Below are 24,053 nucleotides of genomic sequence, written 5' to 3'. Positions count from 1 at the left end.
CAATCATAATGACAACAGAAACTACCCAAATGACCCTGATCAAAAGTTTACATACCCCAGTTCTTAATTCGGTGTGTTGCCCCCTTTAGCATCAATGACAGCTTGAAGTCTTTTGTGGTATGTGTGGATGAGGCTCTTTATCTTCTCAGATGGTAAAGCTGCCCATTCTTCCTGGCAAAAAGCCTCCAGGTCCTGTAAATTCTTGGGCTATCTTGCATGAACTGCACGTTTTGAGATCTCCCCAGAGTGGCTCAATGATATTGAGGTCAGGAGACTGAGATGGCCACTCCAGAACCTTCACTTTATTCTGCTGTAGCCAATGACAGGTCGACTTGGCCTTATGTTTAGGATCATTGTCATGTTGGAATGTCCAAGTACGTCCCATGCGCAGCTTCCGGGCAGATGCATGCAAATTGTCCTCCAGCATTCATCGTGCCATCAATTCTGACCAACTTTCCTGTGCCTTTGTAGCTCACACATCCCCAAAACATCAGCGATCCACCTCCGTGTTTCACAGTAGGAATTGTGTACTTTTCGTCATAGGCCTTGTTGACTCCTCTCCAAATGTAGCGTTTATGGTTGTGGCCGAAAAGCTCAATTTTGGTCTCATCACTCCAAATGACTTTGTGCCAGAAGGTTTGAGGCTTGTCTCTGTGCTGTTTGGCGTATTGTAAGCGGGATACTTTGTGGCATTTGCGTAGTAATGGCTTTCTTCTGGCGACTTGACCATGCAGCCCATCTTTCTTCAAGTGCCTCCTTATTGTGCATCTTGCAACAACCACACCCCATGTTTTCAGAGTGTCCTGTATTTCACCTGAAGTTATTTGTGGGTTTTTCTTTGCATCCCGAACAATTTTCCTGGCAGTTGTGGCTGACAGTTTAGTTGGTCTACCTGACCATGGTTTGGTTTCAACAGAACCCCTCATTTTCCACTTCTTGAGTTAGAGTTTGAACACTGCTGATTGGCATTCTCAATTCCTTGGATATCTTGTTCATATCCCTTTCCTGTTCTATACAGTTCAACTACCTTTTCCCGTAGGTCCTTTTTGACAATTCTTTTGCTTTCTCCAGACACGTCAGTGCAGCACTGGATGCAAGGGTCTGTCAGGAGGCCAGAAACTCATTGGCCTTTTATACATACACACTGATTACATGCAAACAGGTCACAGGTGAGGATGGTTCCCTTTAATAGCCATTCACACCCCTTTGTGTCAACCTGTGTGCATGTTATCAGGCCAAAATCACCAGGGTATATAAACTTTTGATCAGAGTCATGTGGGTAGTTTCTGTTGTCATGATTGGAAAAGAGTAAACACAGTTGATTGATAATAAATGGCTTCAGCCAAACACTACCCATGAGTGACAGGTTTTCGTGTTATCATTCATATTCTCTGAAAAATGGCCAGGAAATCATACATTCTGCCAGGGTATGTAAACTTAAGAGCACAACTGTATGTGTAGCTTAACCTTTTTTTTTTTGTATAGCCAAAACTTCCTTTTACAGCTGTGAATGATGGAAACTCTTCCAATGGGAACACCAATTCTAATGACAACTAAGAGGGTATTTCCCTTCATTTTGGAGAGATTGTCTACTACTACCGGCTTTATTTTCAAAACAGGTAGTGAAGGGAAATTTCCCCAGTGCGAAACAGACAGCAAAACATAACCTGGGTGGCAGGGGATTTACCTTTCCATTTTCTATCCACAACTGAAAATGAGGGATTTCACTTCACTTTCCGTCTCATTGATAAGGACAATAAAGAATGTATATCTAACCAGCATAACAATAAAAACTTGGTAAGTGTTTTTATTAGAGGTGCACTGAAATGGAAATTTCTAAAACGAAACGATACCAAAATTTAAAAAAAAATGTCCGGTACAGCAGTCCAAACTTGTGATCCTCTATGAGCTCCATAACTTTGGTTTAGGTAAATTCTGCTAGAGCTGTTAATAATATCATTGGGTTGCCCATGTGCAGTTTAGAAGGTGACTGTAGGACTTGATACACGTTGAATTGTGTGGCTTTGTATGTACACTATTTGTTTTCTTTTTAATAGACTTTTTCTTCTCAACACGGAGCAGGACAATGTCCGGGTGTCCGGTATCCAGGGTGACAAAATATTTACAGCTAGTGCCTTGACTTCTATCTTGTTCCCACCCAGCCTAAGTTGTATGACGTTCTTCAACTTGACATAAAAGTGGTTACATAGCATTCAGGAATATGTGAAATGATTTGCAGAAGGCATGTTAAATAAAAAAAGTGGGTGTTTCAATTAAGTGTCCATGTTTTCCGTTTCTCCTTGTGGGTTACTTCTGTCGAAAGAAACTAGGAATGGCTTTTTCCTTCATTCAGTTTTATTGTAGAATTATACCCAATGTGATCAATATCTATTTTTTTATCATTTCCTGTGTTTTTATAGCAGTTTTTTTTTTTTCTGTGAAAGGCATCAGTCTACCTTACCATACACATGCAAACAGACACTTAGGACCAGATTGGTCAGATGGCAGCTAACCGACCTGTACATTTGTGTAAGAACATGGAGCAAACCAACCCAAACACTAGGATGCCATGTGTAGGAGTCTGTAAACACTCCTACATGCTGGTAGTGTCAAACCTAGGATCCCAGACATGCAAGTAAAGCGTACTAATCTATTAGCTACTGTGATTTGAAACTTTTTTTGTTAACTGACCGTACATATTACACTTTCATAAATCTGCTATAGCTCTATTAACAACTATGTAGTGTAGGGGTCTGACTGAATTCATATAAAGTGTAAGTATTGTTTAGGCATGTCTGTGAAGGTTCTCCCAGGCCATGGGATAGCTGTAAAAATAAGCTTTCTCAATTCAGAATGACTTATGCAAAAATTCTCTGGGAATAAATATGGTAAATGTTACTCCAATCCACATAATCTGTTAGTCACAACGAGGTGTTGATTGCATTTGCATAATTGGAGTCCAGGAGGTGTTACTAACCTGCCCAGAGAGAGGTGTTAAAACAGCATTGTATGTGGCAAATAATAGTTGTCTCACCTCCCACCTCTATTCAAGCTTGGCATGGTATACTGGCATGCTTAGAGCAGTAGCACATGTAACACAAACAGACTGTGAACATGGCAACCATCTGATTTAATATTGCTAACATCGTCCATTTAATCTGATTTACACTCAAACATACTTGAACCCTTAATGCCCGACTCCAGTTTTTAAAAACAATAGTAAAATACATTGCTCAGGGCATGTTACAACGAAAAAGCTGCTTTTCTGTGCTGTCCTTTGTTGACAATTCGATTTGTTAACCAGTACCCGTCCACTTCTGGATTGAGTGACACCCTCTGTCATTTAGCCTACTTACGAGGAGCTCAGGGTGTCAAGGACACACCTCCTAGACATGCCTCATCAATCCACCCTTGGCTCACCAGAGTATGCTACAGAGTACAGAGCTCATGTAGCATTTAGAATCACCCTCCATTGGAGGAAGAGGATCCTGTTAGTCACGTGACTGGCCAAATGACCCTTTAAAAAAGGTATGTATGAAAATCGGGTGGGGGCAGAGAACAATTGATGGGTGGAGTTGGGCTAACGTACCTTACTACTAGCTGTAGTAACTATTATCTGGGTTTCCTCCTTTCTATAACAAAGGGAAATTCAGACAGGACCAGCCAATCAGTGACCTGACCAGTCGTCCTTTCTTTTTTAGAGACCCCATAAGTACATGAAGGGGCCCAGAATATGTACAGTGTGTATACTGTCACTGATACTGGTAGATGATCACAGAAAACAGCTAAAGGAGGTTGGCATCATACAGTCACAGCTGGGAATAGAGAAGGAAGCTCTGGCAGAAGAATGTTGCTCCTAAAAGCCATGAGAAATGTAAGAAGCCACTTGGTCATACCTGGGAACGGTCAGAACTGACCTTAAGGACCGGAATGTTTGTTAAAAATTTTTTTCCAGTTTTCTAATGGTTAAATGAGTGATCGATTTTCGACTGTAGTGACAAAAAAAAAATCGAAGGCGCAGGATGTAGAATTTTTCTTGAACAAACAAACTTTTAACAGTGGATGTGGTCTTCATTCTGGAAACTCCATTCATTCCAAAATGGAACGTTCATTCGAAAGTCTATCAGTGTAACTTTTGTAGCTTGTTTACATCGTGACTGTAATGCGTTTGCATTTAGATTGTGAAGCATATCCTGTAGTACAGGTTATTTTCTAGTATGTGTTCCTTTCACATGTTTGATCAAACTCAGACGGTGATGTGGTTATTCCTTCATTGGTGTGCCAGTACTGGAGACACATGTGGGAGGCTTTCTTCTCGAGATGAATAAGAATTACTGCCTTTCCTTCCTGTGTTAGACAGCGTGAGCCCTTCTTCAACTGTATGATGCATAGGACAGTTTTAAAGGTTGACAAATTACAATTTCCACTGCCTTCCCCTGCTTTCCAGCCATATGAGCCTGTGCCCTCCGATTTCATTTATTTTAATATTGAATTTACTTCACATCATTTGGGAAATTGGCAGTGCAGTCAGGTAGTTATGGGAACACAACAAATAAGTCTAACAAAACAGCTTACTTTTCATAATTGAACGCAGGTGCGAGCTGTCGCAAGAACTATTAGAGGATTCTGAGCTTTTGCATTTTTAATTCCTACATTGTTGGTTGCTGAAAGCATAGTAAACTGTGGAAAAATAGTGTTTATTGAAGCAATTACGATAGAACGGAACCCGCAATAAAAAAGGATAATTTGTATAAACGTTATCTATACCGTGTTTAAGTGTCTATTGGCCTTTTAACACCTAAATGCTTTTCCATGGGAACATTTTAAGTCTGTGGCCTCTTTTTAGCTGTGCTTTTGCTCACTCTGTGTGTACAAAAATATAGTGACTGCAGTTTGCCTATGTTTTCCATTAGGTTCAGTCAAATACTCTCTGTAAAACCATGGGTCATCTTTGACTTTTACAGAACACCACCCCACTGTTCCACATCTCTGGTACACTTCAGGGATATATGGCAACTGATAACAAAAAAAAATTGAACCAAGACCTGGATGCATTTTCTCTTTCTTAAAGTAAACCTGTAGAAAGTTTGAAAAGCAAGCTTGCATTGACTGTTTTCTCTGATTGAGCTATAGGTGCTCCAGGTCCCCCCCCCCCAAAAACCCACGGCAGAACTTTTTCTGAAAGCTTTATTTGCATGGGGCTAGCCACACACCTCCAAGCACTGCATAGTGGGAGGCTGGGGGGTTATAACTGAAAGTAACACATTTTGGTAGATTGGGGCATTTAGAACCCTTGATGACTCTCACAATCAAACAAAATGGAGTTCAAGGATGTTTGTTGTGATAACCTAGGCAGGGGAATCTCTTGGTGCAGTGAAGGAGAAGGGAGCTAGCATTCTTGTATCAAGGTTAGAGCTGGGTTCCTATGCTAGGGAATCATTAATACATTTTTCTCTCGACCATCTCTCTACACTTACAGACTGGGGAGAAATGAAATGTTGTTAAATGTACACAAAACTTGGAAGGGCACAGTTGTAGGATATTCCGATTTCTGCTTGTTGGTAGGTTTCCACATACTTGTCTCCCCTGCCAATCAGTGATGAGGCTGGGTTTGGTGCTAACCCAGTTCGCCTTCGTCCCCCCAGGCCCATTTGAAGCTCTGACCACCACCACAACCCAATCAGTTGCGGGGAGACACATTGATCGCCCTGCATTTATACGTGACAAAGAGGCAGAAAATGCCCTGAGGCAACTGCTGCCATAGTTTGGGTTGGGAGGAGGGGTTGGCAATCAGCGTTTTTTCAGTGGGCCTGGGCAAACTTGGGCGAACTGGGTTCACACCAAGCCGAGCCCCATCTCTAGTAATCATTACTAAAATTGACTTGTTATTTTATTATACTGAGTTGTTTGTGTGTGTGTGTGAACACAACCCCAGAAGAACCCTTGAAATATTTTCAGGTCTAGGAGAACTAAATGCTAAAAACAAATGATCAGGGGCCATTGTGAAAAATGCACCCAACATTGGTGGTCAGACAGCTAAAAAGATCATTGGTGCAATACTGCTGACTTTTTCCAGGTGGCATTGGCTCCAGCTCTATGCAAGCACCATCATGGGAGGTCAATCAGCCCCAGCTCATGGAACCTTTGGCAACCTCTGGAGGAACCCGAAGGTTCCACAGGACCCTGGTTGAGGAAGGCTGTGATATAAAAATGGTCAAATTTTCAAAGCTGCCTATCATCCTTCTTTTCCTGAATCTACAGTCATGCCTTTAGGTGCCCATACACTGTACGATTCTTGTACGAGAATCGCGGGAAATCCTGCGATCTACGAGAATCGTACAGTGTATGGAAGGCGTGCGACCGTTTCTACTGTACGGTCGCACGTCTTCCATCGAACAAGCAGGCTGGAAAACCCGCCGGGAATCGTACGATTCTCGGCGAGTTAGTGGCCTGCTTGTTCGACAACTGACGAACGGGCCGGTGTGCGCACGCGCACACTGCCCGTTTGCCGTCCTTGCAAGCCCACCCTCATTGCAGTCATCGTGACAAGTACGATCTGCCTGGCCAAGATGGGCAGATCGTACGTTTTTTTAAGTACTTTACAACCCTCGCAAGACAAAAGTCTTGCGAGGGTTGTAAAGTGCATGGGCACCTTGCAATGCCTAATTGTATTTGTAGTTGCACAACAGCTGGAGGGCCTACCCTTGGCCTTTAGTTTTGTCCCTACCTAGTATAGGCCCTAAATAGATAAAATCTGGGGTGGGGAGGGGGGGTTTGCATGTAATGAATTGCTGAGCTGTACTTGAATTGATTTTTTACTCCAAAGTGAGCAGAGGCATTGCACTGATAGAGCTGTGTGATGGAATTATTAAATGGAGGGGTCAAAATGAGTTTGGGAATGTTTGCACTGAATGAATCTTTTAGTGATTTTGTGTGCAGTGCTGCTTATTGCAGATCCTTTATGTACCATGGATATATTATATTTATTAAATATAATAAAAGTAAAATAACAAACAGATCGATTTGTTAGCCTGACTTCCAGCTTTGATCTTTGATCTTGTTAAAGGGAATTCATGATCTTTTTAGGTATTTTTACATATAAAAGATCAGCTTCATATAAATATAAATTATCTTATCAACATGAGTTTATGTTTTAAAAATAACTTGTTTCTGTGCATAATTTGTAATAATATCCAGGTGGGCAGCCATTGTGCTCACTATATACATAGGCTCCCTGTCCTGGCTTCACAGTGCTTGCACATTACTAACCATACCAACCCAGTGCATGGCTGATATGTGGTTAGCATAGAGCCACTGTAGCAGCTGATTATCCCAGCTTCTAGTGGCTAATCTACAGATCTCTACATTTTATAAAATAACAAAAAGGGGAAGAGGAAGCTTGTAAGAATGTGAAATTCAGAAATTCACATCAACAATGATCATACGGTAAACCCAACAATAACAACTGAAAATATGTGCTCACTGGAAATACAGTATCATTTCTTTTTAAGCTAAGCCAGTTTAAATAAACTTGACATTTTTTAAAAATAAGGGGTCAAGGCAAATTTTACAAAAACTCTTTAATTCAGATTTGCTCCCATTAAAACATGTTCGAGGAAGTATAGTTTAACAAAACCATTTAAAGATGCCCCCCCCAATACTGCAATCTATGCGCTGTGGTGTGCTACATTGCAGGTGTCTTGTAGTGCACTGTATACAGTATATGTATTGGGGTGCCATTCAAAATGAATGGAAGTGCACTGTAGGGTACATACATATGTTTTGGTAAATCATGGCAATACCACAACACACATATGTGAAAGCTACATAACAGCTTCCATTATTCTACCACATGATTTTTTTTTCTCGTCAAAACATTCATCCTGAAATTTATAAAGAGTGTTGCAGACACTTTTTAGAATTGTGTTGTACCTCTGCACAATAAATGCCAGTGTCTGTGACAGATTAACAGTCCTGTCGATAATGGGTACAGTAATTTGTATGGTGGCACAGGCCAGAGTATCCATAATGCGGTCCTTAGTCCATGTTGAGATCACCGTGGCACACAGCATTTTTGGTTGCTATGATACTTTTGGCTGCATGGTGTCCTTGGTTGCTAAGGATGCTGTGTGCCAACAGTATTCTAGCAACCAGTGCTGGAGGGATGGGGTGGGTGCATGACCCTCTTACTCCAAAATGACATTGGTCTTATTCCCCTCAGATCTGGCAGTATTTATTAATGGATTTGTTGCAATTAAGTAACAATAAATACTTGAATATGTTGCACGTGTTGCAAGGGACACTTTCTTTTCGCTAAACAACAGTAACGCCAGAAATCTGTTGCAATGGCTTTTTTTAATCCCCTCTAGTTCACATACCAAAACATTGCATGGATTGAAGTAGTTGGGCAACCACTGAAAGCTTCTATAGTTAATGAATAGTTATGATAGTTATGATATCTTCAACTGGAATGGCTCCTTGTTCTGTCATTTTGTAAATCTTGTTTGTGAATATACTAATACATAAAAGAAAAAAATACATGTGAATTTTCATCCAGTGTAACCTAAACAATGAAATCTGCCTGACTTTTACACAGCTCTCTTTTCTATTTTGGAAATGTTATGTAGATGTTTTGGCCTGATGTTCTGGATCTAGGAGAGGACATGTGAAGATTGGCATAGATGAAGCAGTATTACATGAATTATGCTGGCTCCTGTAGCTGGACATGCTTTACTAGATCACATGTTCATCTAGTGATCTCCTTCACCATCTTTCACCTTGTTCTTTGTCTGCGTTTACAGACAATGTATTTGTTATTGATCATTTTTTTTTAAATGTAGATATGAAGAGATTATTATTTTTGTAATCCTGTTCTTCTTCCTGGGACTTTTTACCCAGATAACCTTCTGGTGCAATGGGTTGCAGAAGAAAGCACTCGTGGCTTTGTTGTTGAATGCTGCCTTTACCATTTGAACACATCACTGTTCAAACATGTTCCAATTCAAAATGGAGCCTGTCCTGCTTTGCTTGTAGTTCAAATACATCTAAATAGAGCCTGTTGCGTCCAAAGAAACGCACCACAAAGCAGGTCAAACAGCCTCAGAACGATCATCTGCACAACAGCATCAAAGTCATAGGGAATCTGCAGACTTGCGTTTGACGTGTGCTTCAAATGAAACACAGAAAAAGCGTTTGTTTAAATGAGACCAAATATTGTTTCTACAGATATTTGAGTCTGCCGAGAGACGGGGTTAGGGCCTCTGTTCAGTTTTCATTGCTAACAGAAACTGATCGCTCTGGATAGTACAGGTAAAACCACTTTAATGAAGGTGAAATAAAAAAATGTGCTTATGATGGAGTGACTTGATGAAGGTATATGCCCTTATCACCTTATTGTAGGTGCATTTTGTATTTTACCTTCATTAAAGTGTTTTACCTGTACAATTCAGAGCGCTCTGTTTCTGGTTTATGTTTGCATGTAAATGTGACCTTTGGATATACACAGAACTTGCAAGGATATGCGGATTTGTCTTGGTTCCAGTAAAGCTCGGTATGTTTGAAAACTTTAGTTTTCATTGCTGTCTGTGCTTCTGTTGAGGAAATTAATTCTCTCCGTCCTGGTGACAACAAAATGAGGGGGATTCTAACATTTTATACTTCTTCCCTTTGGGATATGGACGGAAAATCTCCCAGTGTGGGGGCACTTGTTGCAGTGACAATCCCTTTTGATTTGGGGATATAGCAACAAAAATCCAATAGAGGTTCTTACTAGGGATGTTTACATACCAAGTATAATACTTAGTACAAGTACAGATACTTTTCCAGCTCCAAGACTAGACTAGAAAAAAAACCTCAAAAGTTAGGAGTCAGCTGTCATTTGTAACTAGCATTGGCTACTGGGCTCCTGGGATTTGTGCATCCCTGTTTTAATGTATGATGTGTATATATAGATATATATATAATGCACCAATACCTTTTTTCTAGACCAAGTACTCACCGATACAGTGACAGTTTTTCTAAAACCATACAGACTAATGATTTCAGGACACCGGTGAAGTGCCAGGGCCCAGAAGCAGCTGCAACCCTGGTAGTTCTCGTGTAAATGCCAAGTATCGGCACTGGTATCTGAACATTCCTAGTTCTTACCTTTTCCCACTTTTTTTCCAATGTTCTTCCTTCTATAAATTATAGAACCCTTGCTTGTCCTATTTTTCCTGCAGGCATTTCTGATTTTTTCATCTGGTGATATTCTGCATGGTGGGAGGGAGGATTGCACATGATGCAAATCTTACAATGAAAGGATTATGTAAAGTAAGTGGGGCATCCAAAATAGGATTTAAAGGCCAACACCAGCCAAATCTATTTTTTGCGATCGCATCATTAGAATCAGAACACCCGTCAAGTTATTGCTTTCGTTGTCCTCACTGGGAGATTTCACCTCACTTCCTGTCCCAGTAACACCAGGAGGGTACAGGTGTCCCTGGTATAGGAGGACACGGTGAACAATTAACAGAAGATGGGACCTCTCCCCACTCGATTCTTAAAAATATGGGCCTTATGCTGGTCATACACTATTATGTATGGCCAGACCTGAAGGTAAAGAAAAAAACCGAACAGATTTCCTCCATCCATGCTAAACAGCATGGATGGGCCAATCTCCCACTGTGCCTATTCTATTCTAGCAACCCTCCTCGGTCAGTATAAGTGAACAATCACTGCAGCTGATTGGCTTCAGTCACTATTAGGCCAAAAACCTTCGACCCGGCTCAGTCGACAAAAGTGGATTGAGTAATCGACTTGTGTCAAGCTGCTGTAAGAATTTCTTCCGATTCCTTTTGTTCCCTTGTGACACTCTGTTACTGTGACAGGAAGTATGGGCAGATCTGCCAACAGAAACACTGACTATAATAAAATCCTGACAGCGGTTCTCAAGCTCTATCTGTAAAAATCTGATAAACATTTCTGGATTTGACCTTTTAGGTTGTGTTTACCTGTTAAAAGCCAAACCTTTTTGGGGCATTACTTCTTTTTTGGGTCATAGGAGTAAGTTTACTATTGTACTCCTGCGACCCAAAGTCAGCATATAGTGGGCTACTTCCCACGATATGCTGATAGCGTGGAGCCACACTGCAGCCGGGAAGTTTTGTGGAGACCCCCCCCCCAGCTCCCTGATTGACAGCTGTCTTTGCCTCTCTAGAGCCAGTACTCTCTCCATGAGCTGGGTGATCAGAGGTTACATGTTCGCTCAGTTCTTGACCTGTAGAGCCAGCGTGTGACAGCTGCTGTGACCCATATTGGCTATAAGTATTGGGAAGAGTACATTTTACTCAAAACTTCTCCTTTTAAATATCCCATAAGACACTGTTCAGGGTGATACACCTATTATAGAATGGGAATCGAGCTATTTTGAAGATCCCAAGAGTTAAAAATACTACATTTCTGGTGAATGAGGTCTTGCACTTATATGTTCTGCACACAATAGCAAACCTAAGAGAATAGTACATTCACATCTCAATGAACACTGCTCAATATTCCCAGCAAACAATGGCGTGTTTGTTTGTTCTCTGGTAATGGCCATGCTATGTGGGAAATCTGTGAACAAGCACTACAGTGGTGCAAAAGGAAGCATCTCCAACTGCATTGTGTTCCAGCAGCCCTAAACACGGCTCATAATGGAGGGAATTATTGAGATCAGGGAAATGATGAGGAAAACAGAAATGCACTTTTCATACTGTTCAGCCACCAAGTTGTCAGCACATTAAATGAACAAACTCTGCTATAGAATTTAATAAGTGTTTGCAGTTGTAAGCCACAATTCCTTCTGGGATGTTTCCAGCTCAGTAATCATTTCCTTTCTCCTATAGAATAATTACCGAGTTAGAAAACTTTTCTATTTCTGACTTAAAGCTCACATTTAGGCAAACCGTTACATACATATAAGGGACAACTGCAACTGGCAGAATACTAAAAAAAAAAAAAAAAAGTCTGCAGATATCATAGAAGCTATTGCTTCCTGTGCTATCTGCCATCATTTCAGGGGGTGCTCTCTCCCAGCCCCCCCTCCGCGGATGGGGGGGAGAGGGCACCTCCCTGAAATGAGAGGGACTCCTCCCTGAAATTGCTTATTTCAGGTTGGGATCCCTGATATTGCCCTATACACATAAAGCACAGCAATAAAGTAATAAAATGAACTAGGATCACACTAATCCAGCACATTATTATTCTGAGTTGCCCCACTCAAGCGGCGGCCATATTGAGTGGGGCACGTGAGATTAATAACGTGCTGCATTAGTGTGATCCTAGTTCATTTTATTACTTCATTGCTGTGCTGTATGTGTATAGGCCAATGTAGTTGGATCTGTATGTGCGTTATAATTAATCGAAATGAATCGATTAAAAATGTTTTCGATTAATCGAACAGGAAAATGTTAATCATTACCAGCCCTAGTATTTTAAAAAAAACATATGCCAGCAATGTACACTGAGTGTACATGAAGCAGGCATATGCAGTTGCTGTATATGAACACTGAAACTTACATTTTTTTGTTATCTATCTTCTTCATATCCTCATGGAAATGGCCGCCTCTGTGCTGTGCAAGCAATGTGTATATAATACAACTGAGCTGGCTCTAGGAGCTCTCCACCTCCCCCCATTCATCAGTTTTCATAGTGGCAACCCCACCTGGATGGTGTATTGTGTGCAAAAGCAGAGCTGATGTTTAGTGATCGTGTTACACAGAATCACAGGGAGGGGAGTAGCTGTTTACAGGCTTCTTTACAATCTGACCCCAATGCCCACTGAACTCCCTGTGGAGAAAATTGAATTTCTAGGATTCAGGCCTAATTAAAAATTAAAGCCTGCAATGTGAGTCATGAAAAGGTGCATATGTATACAGTACATCATCACTGCATCACTACATTACCATAATAGATGCTAATTACTTACAAAGGTGGAAATGGACTTTAAGCGTTCCTTACTCTAAAAATAATTGTATTTTTCCACTATTGGAGAGATTTTTTTTATCACTTCCTGTCCCTCTGACACTCTGTCACCTGTGAGGTGAAATCTTCCCAGTGGGGATACACACAGCAATAACAACCTAACATAGCGTCTAATGATCCCCCACAGTACCTACGACTGGTCTTAGGCTTTAATATTCTTCTGTTTCTATGTGACTGACACCAGACATTGGTGACCGTTACTTTCCAGTTCAGGGACCTATTGTGTGACCGTTATTTGCCAATATAAAAAATTGGCACCATGCTTGCCAACATGGTGCCAATTTTTAGACTAATGTATTGTGCTGCGCTATCGTTGATGACAGTTCGGTGTTGCGGAGGGTAAAGATGGCCACACACCAGTGGAAGTTTCCTTTTTGGAACATTTTATTTTCTAATGGCTAGTGGGGGTCTAATCGTTGTTCATTTTTGACTGAAGTAACAAGGAAAATCAAAGGAGCAGGATGGATAAGTTTTCTTGTTTCTTATCTAAATGAACAAAATTCCAAAGTGAATGTGATTTTTGTTTGGGAAAAATTGTACATATTGTGATGTGCATGTGCTAGGCACACACAAACCTGTTTAGTATGTCTGGGACTCCGTTCAAGTAGCAGGTGTGGATGGCATTTTTAAGGACTTGATGGAAAGATCAAATGCTCTATCAAAGAATTTCGAGCGAGCTTTCAAACGAAAGTGTACGGCCAGTTGTAACATCTTCAAGTTTCTGAGAGCCGGATACCACAGGAAATTTTCTATAAAGTTGAATCAGCCCAGACGCTGATCTATTCTCTGTACAAGCATTACAATTCGATGAGAAATCTGTGTTTTGGAGAACAGCAGATGATGAAACATCACTGGACACGGCACGAATATATCACAATTTGCACACTCTGCAATCTTCTGGTTCACATAAATGTTGTAAAATCAATGAATCAATGTTGCTTCTAAAGCCAGCAGCTCTGATTACTTTCTTCTGATCTTGTTTGCTAATGTATGAATAATGCACTGTGTGGCTGATGTATAGAAGTAAAAGTGGAGCCTTTGCCCATAGCAATCAGTGTGTTTCTCTATTTCCGTTTCACAGCGCAGTTTAGATTTTCAAAGTTAAAAGCTGATCGGTTGGTATTGCGATACCCTATTTTCCCACTGGTCCAGTCTTAACATGTCCATTGATCTCCAAGTTCTCTCATAGGCAGTATCCTGGTGCATTGTTACTGTTGAATGCAATTCCTTGTCAAAATATAATTTTTGGAACGAGTTGCAAAGACTCAAATATTCCAAGAAGTTCCTGATCATCCTGTAGAATTTGGTCGTGCAGAGCCTCACTTATTTACTCTTTTGAAGTTTGGTGTTCTCTAGGTTTTATTTGTCCATCGGACAATGGTTGAGGTTAACATTGTTTTATTGTAGGCTGCTGTGCCCTCCCTGCAGGTGGTCTGTTTCACCTGACATCCTTTCTGAGCGGAGTGCAGAAGCGTTGGCTGACCCAGAAGTGTGTCAGGTGACAGTCGTAGCACGTTGTTCTACACAATGGAAAATCTTTCCAAGCACTCAGTACTTCCTGATTAATTGGGTTATAATGTTGAAAGGTGAACCATAATTTGAAGGTGTCTGCAGTTAGTGTGATATAAGTGCAGTTCAGGCATTCAAGGCCTGGGGGCTTGTTCACCCCATGTCCGGACCAGATCTGGAACAGATCTGCAAATGCAGTGCAGTGCATTTTTGCGATTTTGCCACTTCCAGTGCGTTTTTATACATTTCCATGCGTACCAGTGCATTGCAGACCAGAGAAAATGAGACTAGCAGTATTTATTTTTGTCTGGTCCAGAACGGACTGCGCTGGTGTAAACAGAGCCCAGAAATACCATAGGGGTACATTGGGAGGCTTTTTTGGTCTGGGAACATACTGTTCTGCTCTGGACATGGTCCGGACATGATGTTAACAAGGCCTAAAGTATATTATCAGACATTTTTTTAATTTACTTTGTAACCTCCCACTCCTCCTCTAAAGCATGTCCCAGGATTACTCTTTCATTTACCTTGTTGGCAGAGAGGATGAATAGGCAGAGTTCTGTAATCCAGCAGGAGAAAACTGAACAGATACAAAACAATTTACAGTTGTGAGTGCGCGTACATATAAATATACACACACACCTGAAGTTGATGTGTTAGAAGCAGAAAAAATGGGCAAGCGTAAGGATTTGAGCGACTTTGACAAGGGCCAAATTGTTATGGCTAGGGTCAGAGCAACTCCAAAACTGCAGCTCTTGTGGGATGTTCCCGGTCTGCAGTAGTCAGGACCTACCAAAAGTAGTCCAACGAAGGAAAAAAGTGAACTGCCAACAGGGTCATGGTGGCCAAGGCTCATTGATACACATGGGAAGTGAAGGCTGGCTGTAATCCAGTCCAGTAGAAGAGCTACTGTGGCTCAGATTGCTGAAAAAGTTAATGCTGAGTCCAAAAGAAAGGTGTCTGAACACACAGTGCTTTGTTTGTCTAATGACGGTACTGACATGGTTCCAAAACATTGCTACGCATTGTGAGATCACCTTTGTATGTCAATACAGAGGAATTGACAGCAGGAACTCTGGAGTGCCCGTGACTACTTCATTTCTCATGGTTTGATTGACAGCGCCATCCGCTGTTACTACAACACCCACCCGTAAGCTACAGGCACATTCTGGTCAGGAGTGCAATGGGACAGTTTGATATTTAACACACAGTGCATCGCAGTTTATTGCATACAGGGCAGCGTAAGCGCAGAGCGATCAGGGTGCCCATGCTGGCCTGTGTCCACCACCAAAAACACCTACTGTACAATGGGCACTTGAGCATCAGAACTGAACCATGGAGCAATGGAAGAAGGTGGCCTGGTCTGATGAATCATATTTTCTTTTACATCATGTGGATGACCAGGTGTCGCTTACCTGGGGAAAAGATGGCACCAGGACGCACTATGAGAAGAAGGCAAGCCGGTGAAGGCAGTGTGATGCTTTGGGCAATGTTCTTCTGGTCCTTGATGCATGATACACGGTTTTTAACTCCTTTTAGTCCCCTCGCACTGTTTTCATTTTTGCATCGGTATTGATAGTCTGCGTATGTATGAGACAAGCTTTGGAATAGCACATGTTTAGGGGAGGGAGGAGCACAGCACTGGAGGGGGTATGACTGCCATAATGTGCTAATATGCTGTACATACTGGAACATTATGGCTAAAAGCTGCAGGGGGCCCTTTTTTATTTTTTCAAACACACTTCTGTTTTCTAATGCAAAATGATGTAAAGAAGTGTAGCTTTTTAACAAAAGAACAGCCAGGGCCTTTGTTAAATCTAAATTTGTAAACCACCGAGGACTCATTCACACCATTTGTGCTACCTGGCTATGGGTCAGTCTTCCATAAATGGTGCTTGTTATTTGAAGTGGCAGATAAAATAGAAACTGTAAACACTCAGTATACATAAAGCGTGCCCCATACAGGTAAATCTTTCTTCTGTACTAACAAAACAACTCCATTTACTTCTTTCTACATAAAGCTCCTGGAGCCTTGCGGTAGCTGTATGATTTCCTCCCAGTGTGCAGCACGCATTGTTTTTCATCTTGATGCGTGTATTGTTAGCATCTTGGTTTTAGAATTTTTCCAGCATGCTGGAAACACAGCATGGAAGTGTTGTGTGATTCAGCCTGCAGATTTTCATCATTCAATGTGCTCGTTCTCCATTGGTTTTTTTTAACTCTTAGAAGTGGAAATATTACTGGGATATGTGGCATAGCTCGGAGAAGCCTCATACAGCTTTTCCCTGGATTCTCTGCATTGCCATGCCAATCCTGAGAGGAGGAATGCTGATATCTTTTTATCTGCCCAGCCCTCATGTGATCTCTTCCAAGAACACTTTAGCAGCTGTTGTGCCACTCACAGAGGGTCTGTTTACCCTGGCACGCACTTCTCACAGAATTAGCTGTGAATTTGTTGCAGCAATTTTCATTTTTGTTTTCCCACCGTCCACTCAGTTATAAACTTGGTGCCGAAGGGTCAGTTGAATGCCTTTTCCATGCGTCATCTCTGTAATTATTTATAATAATTTTCAGATGCATTCTCTAAAAGGAGTGTCATAAAGCAAAACACCTGTGTGCCAAAGACACATGGAAGCTTCCATCTTTTTCCTCTGTGGCCAATGCCTCTGCTCTGAAATAAACAGCCCAGGAGTCTGGGTGTGACAGCTTTCATCTCGGGCCTATCACTAAGATATTTTGATTTGGGGAAATTGCTCTTTAAATAGATAGACTTGCTTGAGAAATAACACCCATTTTACTAACGAGAAACATTCATTTTCAATGTGTTGTAATTTGGCTTCTGATTTTTAAATGTAAACTTTCCGGAGAGAAATGCAGAGGTTGCCGTTGTTGACCTCCCTTTGAAAATGCCAGTTGCCTGGCTAACAGATGTTTGAGTCACTGACCTGAAACAAGCATGCAGCGAGTAGAATTGGAACGCCCAATCTCTGCAATATATGTGCATTTCTATGTTCTCCCCATGGCCAGTTTTTTGTTATTATTGCCCATTACTGTCCATGGTGCTTTGTGACCGTTCTAAATTGATCATTATGGCGTCTTTTCATTGCTGATAAACCAGTAGGAGACAGTCATTTCCACTCCATTGTTATCTTTCGATCATTTAAAGTGACACTGAACTCGGAGTTAAATCTTAGCAATACATTCAAGTACTTTAATGAATAACAAAAATGTATCTTATTTGTGTATCACTGGGCTGCAGATCCTCAAATCATCTCTGAATTGGTGCTGACACTGTCCTTCCTTCTGGAGGATGGTTACTTTTGTTCCCCATGGTCCCTGTGTGTATTGTAGTAACCACCGCTCCAAGCTCACTCCTGTGATGGACTACAATCTCAATACAAATTAGTAAACTAAATGTGAGCTTGTAGTCCATCACAGGAGAGAGCTTGGCGGTGGCTACTTTACAACACACACAGGGAGGATTGTGTAATCTTAAACAATATATACACAGTATGTATCAGAAACCTAAAAATGCAAACCCGTACTACAAAGGGGCACACCTCGTTTTACATGTCGGTTCTAAATCACTGCAGGGGTTATGACACACCTGTCACCTAGTCTACAAGCAAATAGGGTCCAGACTGGTCTGTAATGTTTACCTGTGTATTCTTTCTCCACAGCTTCTGCTCCAGCCAGCACTGTAAATAAAAAACGGGTCCCTCCCGTCCACCACTGCACCTTGGAAAGGAGAAGTGTCACAATGTCAAATATTACTATTGACCCGGATGTCAAGCCTGGGGAATATGTCATCAAGAATCTCTTTGCGGAATTCGCTGCACAAGCGGAGAAAAAAATAGAAGTTGTAATGGCTGAACCCTTGGTGAGTATTTCATCTTGGCTGAATTATCTAGTCCTTGCATGCTTTATCTCATGAAGAACAGCTATAAGGTAACCGTGTGTGTAACCCTAGGAATTTTCTTTTATTTGAAGCTATCGGGCTTTTATACAGGTTTTCGCTCATTCAATTTTTTGTTTTTACTTTGTTCTTAGAAATACATTGTTATATAATGTCACAGATTAACAGACTACTGTGAGCAACATTGTCTATGCATTCATTATATGTTCATTTCTGCATACAGATTGTTTATCTTTTCATCGTACATTTAGTTCTGCAGACAGAATGTTCATCTTATACACCAAAAGGTCACTGAATTTTTGCATGGGAGGATCTTATAGTCTATTTCATATAAGAGCCTCATGTTGATGAGTGTAGACTATTGCATACTATGACCTTATAAACTAACATTAGATAATTGTAACGTGACCAGAATTAGACTAACCAAGACGTAACCATTGTAATCTGCTGCTTTATGGCCAGCTTTGTTACAAATAACTTTTTAAAATAATGCAACTTACATCTGCAAGTTAGTTAGGCCTGGGTACAAACCCAAATAGCAAAAAGTTTTCCTGGCACACTCACAAGCTAGCATGTAAAAAAACCTGTCTCACACTGAGGTTAAAAACAGAGATTGGATACACGTCTTCTGCAGAAAATGTGAAAGCCGCACAGCCGCGCCAAGGCACCTCTTATAGTGCGGTCCTAACTCTAAACTATCAGAGCCTCCATAAACCCAATTCGCTTGAGTTTGCCTAAGCCCGCTCTAAACTGTGACATCAAACATTAGAGAATTTGGAATGCATTTCTGCAGATGATTTGGCCAAGAGGGATGGGTGTCGGTCACAGTGAACTGGGTTTGCACCAAGCTCTGGCTCATCACTAATAGCAAGTCTAGTTGTTATGGTTGGGGGAAATCATCTTGTCCTCTGTAGCACTGTGACTGAGGGAGCCTGATAGACAAAAGTAGAACATGTGCAATTAATGCTTTCCTCACTGAGAGAAGTTCATGATCAACTCCTTCACACACAGTTTTATGTGTGTAATGACAAGCTCTTCTGACTGTAGCGTAGCATAAAATTGCCTGTGTGTGGCATTGTACCCCATTGTTTAAAGGATAAGTGCACTTTTATTGCACTTGTCTTTTTCTATTTCCCCTGTTCCCCGGCATTTTCAGAGTTATTGTTGCCCACACCCTTGCTGTTCCATCATCTTCATTGTGTGGTCTACTGGCCACCACATGGGCTCCAGACAAATCTTCATGTATATTTTGATATATTGGTAATCCTGTCTTGGGGCCACCTCGGCAGCCACAGGTTTGATGGCTTTGTCCACTTGCTGGGTGAAATGCTGTTGAATGTTGCCAGCAATGACTAAGAGACATCACTCAGCAAGTAGCGGATGAGTGTTCTCGCGTAGTGATCCTATAGCTGACAAGACATTCTGATGTACCATGACCCTTAATTTAACCTGTTAATCTTTTTGTCTCCATTACTGAAGTTGGGAGAACTTATAATAAGCAACTTAGTTGGTATCTTAGACCAGTAACAGTCTAGTATCTGTTACAGCTTGCTGCAATTTACAACCATCTTTATTCAGTTATTTTTTTTGGATCTTAAATTCTGATATTTTATCATTTGGATAACACATTAAAATCAGATTAAGTCAGTGTAAGTTGTCATAGTTCTAATAATTGACAATGTACCTTGTGAGTAGTGTTTTCTGAATATGTATAAGCTATTAGGTAATTCATTTTTTGTCAGCAAGGTGAAGCAGCTTTAATTTATTTTGCCAAATTATTAAATACATATAATTAAATGCCCTCACTGCCAGGTAGGCAGTAATATCGAACATCTCAATATTTTAATCAATCTCAATCAACAGATCAGAATGAAATTACTCCATGGTGTTATTGTATTAGTTTTCCTGATTCATCTTGTTATGCAGAAAGTCTACTAATTATACTAATAACAGACTGCAATCCTGCTTTTTAACATTCAGGTCCCTCGCAGAAGTACAGTTACTCAGGATCTGGCCAAACCCTTAGCTTAACCTGTATTTAGCTGAAAGAATTGAATTCGTATGCTGGATGCTGAAAATATAAGTATATAACACATTGGTGTAGTAAAAGATCATAATATAGATATAATATTGTAAAGGATATCTTTTGTGGAGGTTCTAGGCCCCTTTCACACGAGCGTTCAATGCATCTCTATGGCAGTGTGGATGAAAACTGATGACCATCGGCTTATATCGGGAAACATCCGTGTCAGTTGAGGTCCGCATTTTGATATGGATCAGCCCTCCGTTTTGACTGATGTAACTGATGTAACCAGTTCAGGTTACGTCCGTTTTTTGGGACTGATATCAAAATACAGCATGGCAAGTTCAATACATGCTGGGGGAAAGTAAAGAATCATGGGAATTTAATATACTATACTAACAAAAAATACTGATGTCAACTGAGCTGACAACGCATGTGTAAACTGATTCAGTTTTCATTTGTTTCTTTTTGTATCTGTGAACCTTGCCTGAACTGAAGACGCTCATGTGAAAGGGGCCTTACCGTTAATCCCTGTTCAGTCTGATATCCATCACTTGGACAGGTAGTAAGGGTAAATCTTCCTTAAAGGAGAACTATGGGGTTACGGCTTTTCCCCATAGTTCTCCTTAGGGTAACGGGAGGACACAAACTAGCGTCCTCCCGTCACCCTAAGCTCAGTATACTGCGAGCGGCAGCTCGCAGTACACTGAGACGCCGCAGTATACCGCGAGCTACAGCTCGCGGTATACTGAGACGCTGAAGCGAATCCCGACAATTATGTCTGAATCCGCCCAGCTCTGCCTATCTAGAGGCAGAGCCAGCTGTACCCGCCCCGTCCGTTCCGCCAGTCAGCGCTGGAGGATCGGAGGGGGGAATCCAGCCCCTCCCCTGTCACGGCAGAGAGCTGTGACAGGATCGAGAAGTGAGCGAACGCAGGTATGTGATCTACTGAGCCGACCTGTAACAATCTCAGATATAGATATATATATCTATATCTATATCTATCTATCAATAGATAGATATAGATATATATAGATCGATATATGTGTATATATAGATATCTATTGGATATTTTAAAATGCAATAGCAGGAGAGCTGAGAAGCAGAGCGGCGGCTGCAACTAATCGATGATGAGAATTGCTGGCAACGATTCTCATCATCGATCATAATCGATTAGTTGTTGCAGCCCTAGGTGCTAGTGCTGTCCTGTCTGCCTTGGTTAGGAAGGCTTCTCAAAGCTGTCTTCTTTTTTACTTATTTAAAGAACAAATGCAGGCATAATGAAATGTGATCCTTGCAGTGGGGCTGCCCCTGCACTGCAAGGGTTAAGTGCTCATTTTGGTCTCGGGAGTAAAATAAAAAAGATATACTCACCTGGACCTTGGTCCCGTCTGGCTGCTAGACCGGTCCACGCAGCCTCTCTCCCGCTCTGGCCGTGGAATGTCCCTTAGGGTCCTAACGTCTAATACACTGTTTGGTATGCCTTTTTTTTTTTTAAACCCTAGACCAAATTGACCACTTAACCATTTCAGTGCAGGGGTAGCCCCACTGCAAGGATTACGTTTTATTCATGCCCAGAATTATTCTCTTACTCTGGCTAGACTGAGATGATATCAGTATGCTGCAGGCAGGAGACGGCATTTCCTCTCCCATGAATTAGACTGAAACATTGTAACTTTATAGTGACTTCCTTAAGGTGAGAGGCTGCACTCGGGAATGGGAATGTGCCAGGCATTTGAGAACACAGCCAAGATCTGCACATGAACCATGATTGCATAATTGCATTGTCTCTGAGCCAGGAAGTCCAGGAAGTAAATGCTGAACAAATATGGTGCCATCCTTCTAAGGAAAAAACATTATTAGAGACAGTACTGTACTACGATCTCTGTGTCATCATAACTCGTAATAAGAGGTGTTATCCTTACACATTACTTGGCATGCATGCACTTAATATAAACAAATATCAGTATTAGTATTTAGGTATGCATTAGTAAGTAGTTTGCACACTTACATTGGCCCAGCTTGACCCAATGTAAGTATGCATGTGCCATACCTGATCAGCCAATAGGGGTGCTGTAAACTACTGTGGTAGCTGCAGCTACTATCAACGTGTTTTCTTAATTAGGAGGCATGGCTCCATGCTTTTATTAGGCATGTCCCGATACCACTTTTTCAAGACCAAGTACAAGTACATCCCCTCATGTACTTGCTGCCTCTTGTAGTCGTCGCTGGGCAGGATGGCTGCATTGCGTCTCGGTGCTCAGCTTGTGGGAGGCGCTCACAATTCTGCCCTAACATGAATCAGTTAAATCATTATCCATAGTACACATAGAGCACACGCATCCAGTACACTGCAGTAATAGAGTTACAATTATCCCCTGCTAACATGAATGGGTTAAATGATCCATAGTACATAACATGTAGTTGTACCACGGATCATTTAACCCATTCATGTTAGCAGGGGATAATTGTAAATATATTGCTGCAGTGTATTGGGAATGTGTACTCCTATATGTACCACATATAGAGTACACTATAGAGTACACTGCAGCAATAGAGTTTTTCAATTATCCCTGAATAGGTTAAATCATGATTTTATGTACTACGGATCATGATTTAACCTATTACTCTATATGAAGTATATGTACAGTGCACATTACAAATACAATGCACCTCCCATTTCAGCACAGGCCCTCACTTACTGTTGCCTGTTCAATGGAGGTGCCTCACGAGGTGCCAAATTATTTTCCTCACATGTGAGGACGTCGGCGGCGCTGAGCGGAGGAGCATCGCGTCACTGCTGTGGGCGGCGCTCCAGGTGGAGTCCTTTGGGCAGTCGCCGGCCACCTACATTAGGACCCCACCTGGAGCGCCACCCACAGCAGTGATGCGGCGCTCCTCCGCTCAGCGCCGCCGACGTTCTCACATGTGAGGAAAAGCATTCGGCACCACGGAAGGTACAGAAAAGAAAATTAAAAAACAGTGCAAGCATCGGCTCTATGCATCGGGGCTTTTTGACAAGTACAAGTACTTGTCAAAATGCCCTGTATCGGTCCCGATACCGATGCTAGCTTCGGTATCGGGACATCCCTAGTTTTTATGTAAGTCATTTTCCACTGGGGCTCTCATTTGTGTGTGGCCAACAGAGAGGGCGGATAGAGCTCCAGATTGGGGAAATTGAAACTTTTAGTTGATGTCCACTCACTGCAAGCCTAACAGGTTTAGGCCTCATCCACACCAGATGCATTGGCAAGGACATCTGATGCTAATGCAAGGACATCTGAAAATGAATGAGTGTGAACTGCTAACACATGTCAATGCAATGCAAAACCAATACCTTATATAGCTTTGTGTAAAGATCTAACCAAAACAAAAAAACGCCAAATAACCCAATGGATGACAACGCACCAAACGTACCGCCGTTGACTCCCATTTTTCCTCCAAATTTAACGTGCATGCAGCCTAACATTGTTATTCCTTATTATCGTTCAACCTTAAACGGCATCTGTATTTTTCTATTAATACATAACCTATTAACTACCTCCAGGCGAGCCGTTGTATAAAAACGGCGGGCCGGGGGCTCTTTAAACTTCGACGGGACGC

The 24,053-nt window shown here is 41.5% G+C and overlaps 1 protein-coding gene across 1 annotated transcript in view; it reads left to right on the top strand.

Moving 5' to 3' along the window:
• Positions 1-24,053, top strand: part of FRYL (FRY like transcription coactivator) — a 165,625-nt gene that overhangs the window by 15,061 nt on the left and 126,511 nt on the right. Inside the window, exon 2 of the mRNA XM_018575865.1 lies at positions 18,192-18,391. Within this exon, the coding sequence (XP_018431367.1) occupies positions 18,192-18,391 (200 nt within the window). The remainder of the gene's footprint in view (positions 1-18,191; positions 18,392-24,053) is intronic.

The sequence above is a fragment of the Nanorana parkeri genome, unplaced genomic scaffold, assembly GCF_000935625.1.
Source record: "Nanorana parkeri isolate BGI_ZX_2015 unplaced genomic scaffold, ASM93562v1 scaffold54, whole genome shotgun sequence".
Taxonomy (NCBI): Eukaryota; Metazoa; Chordata; class Amphibia; order Anura; family Dicroglossidae; genus Nanorana; species Nanorana parkeri.
This window is presented reverse-complemented; position numbering and strand designations above follow the sequence as displayed.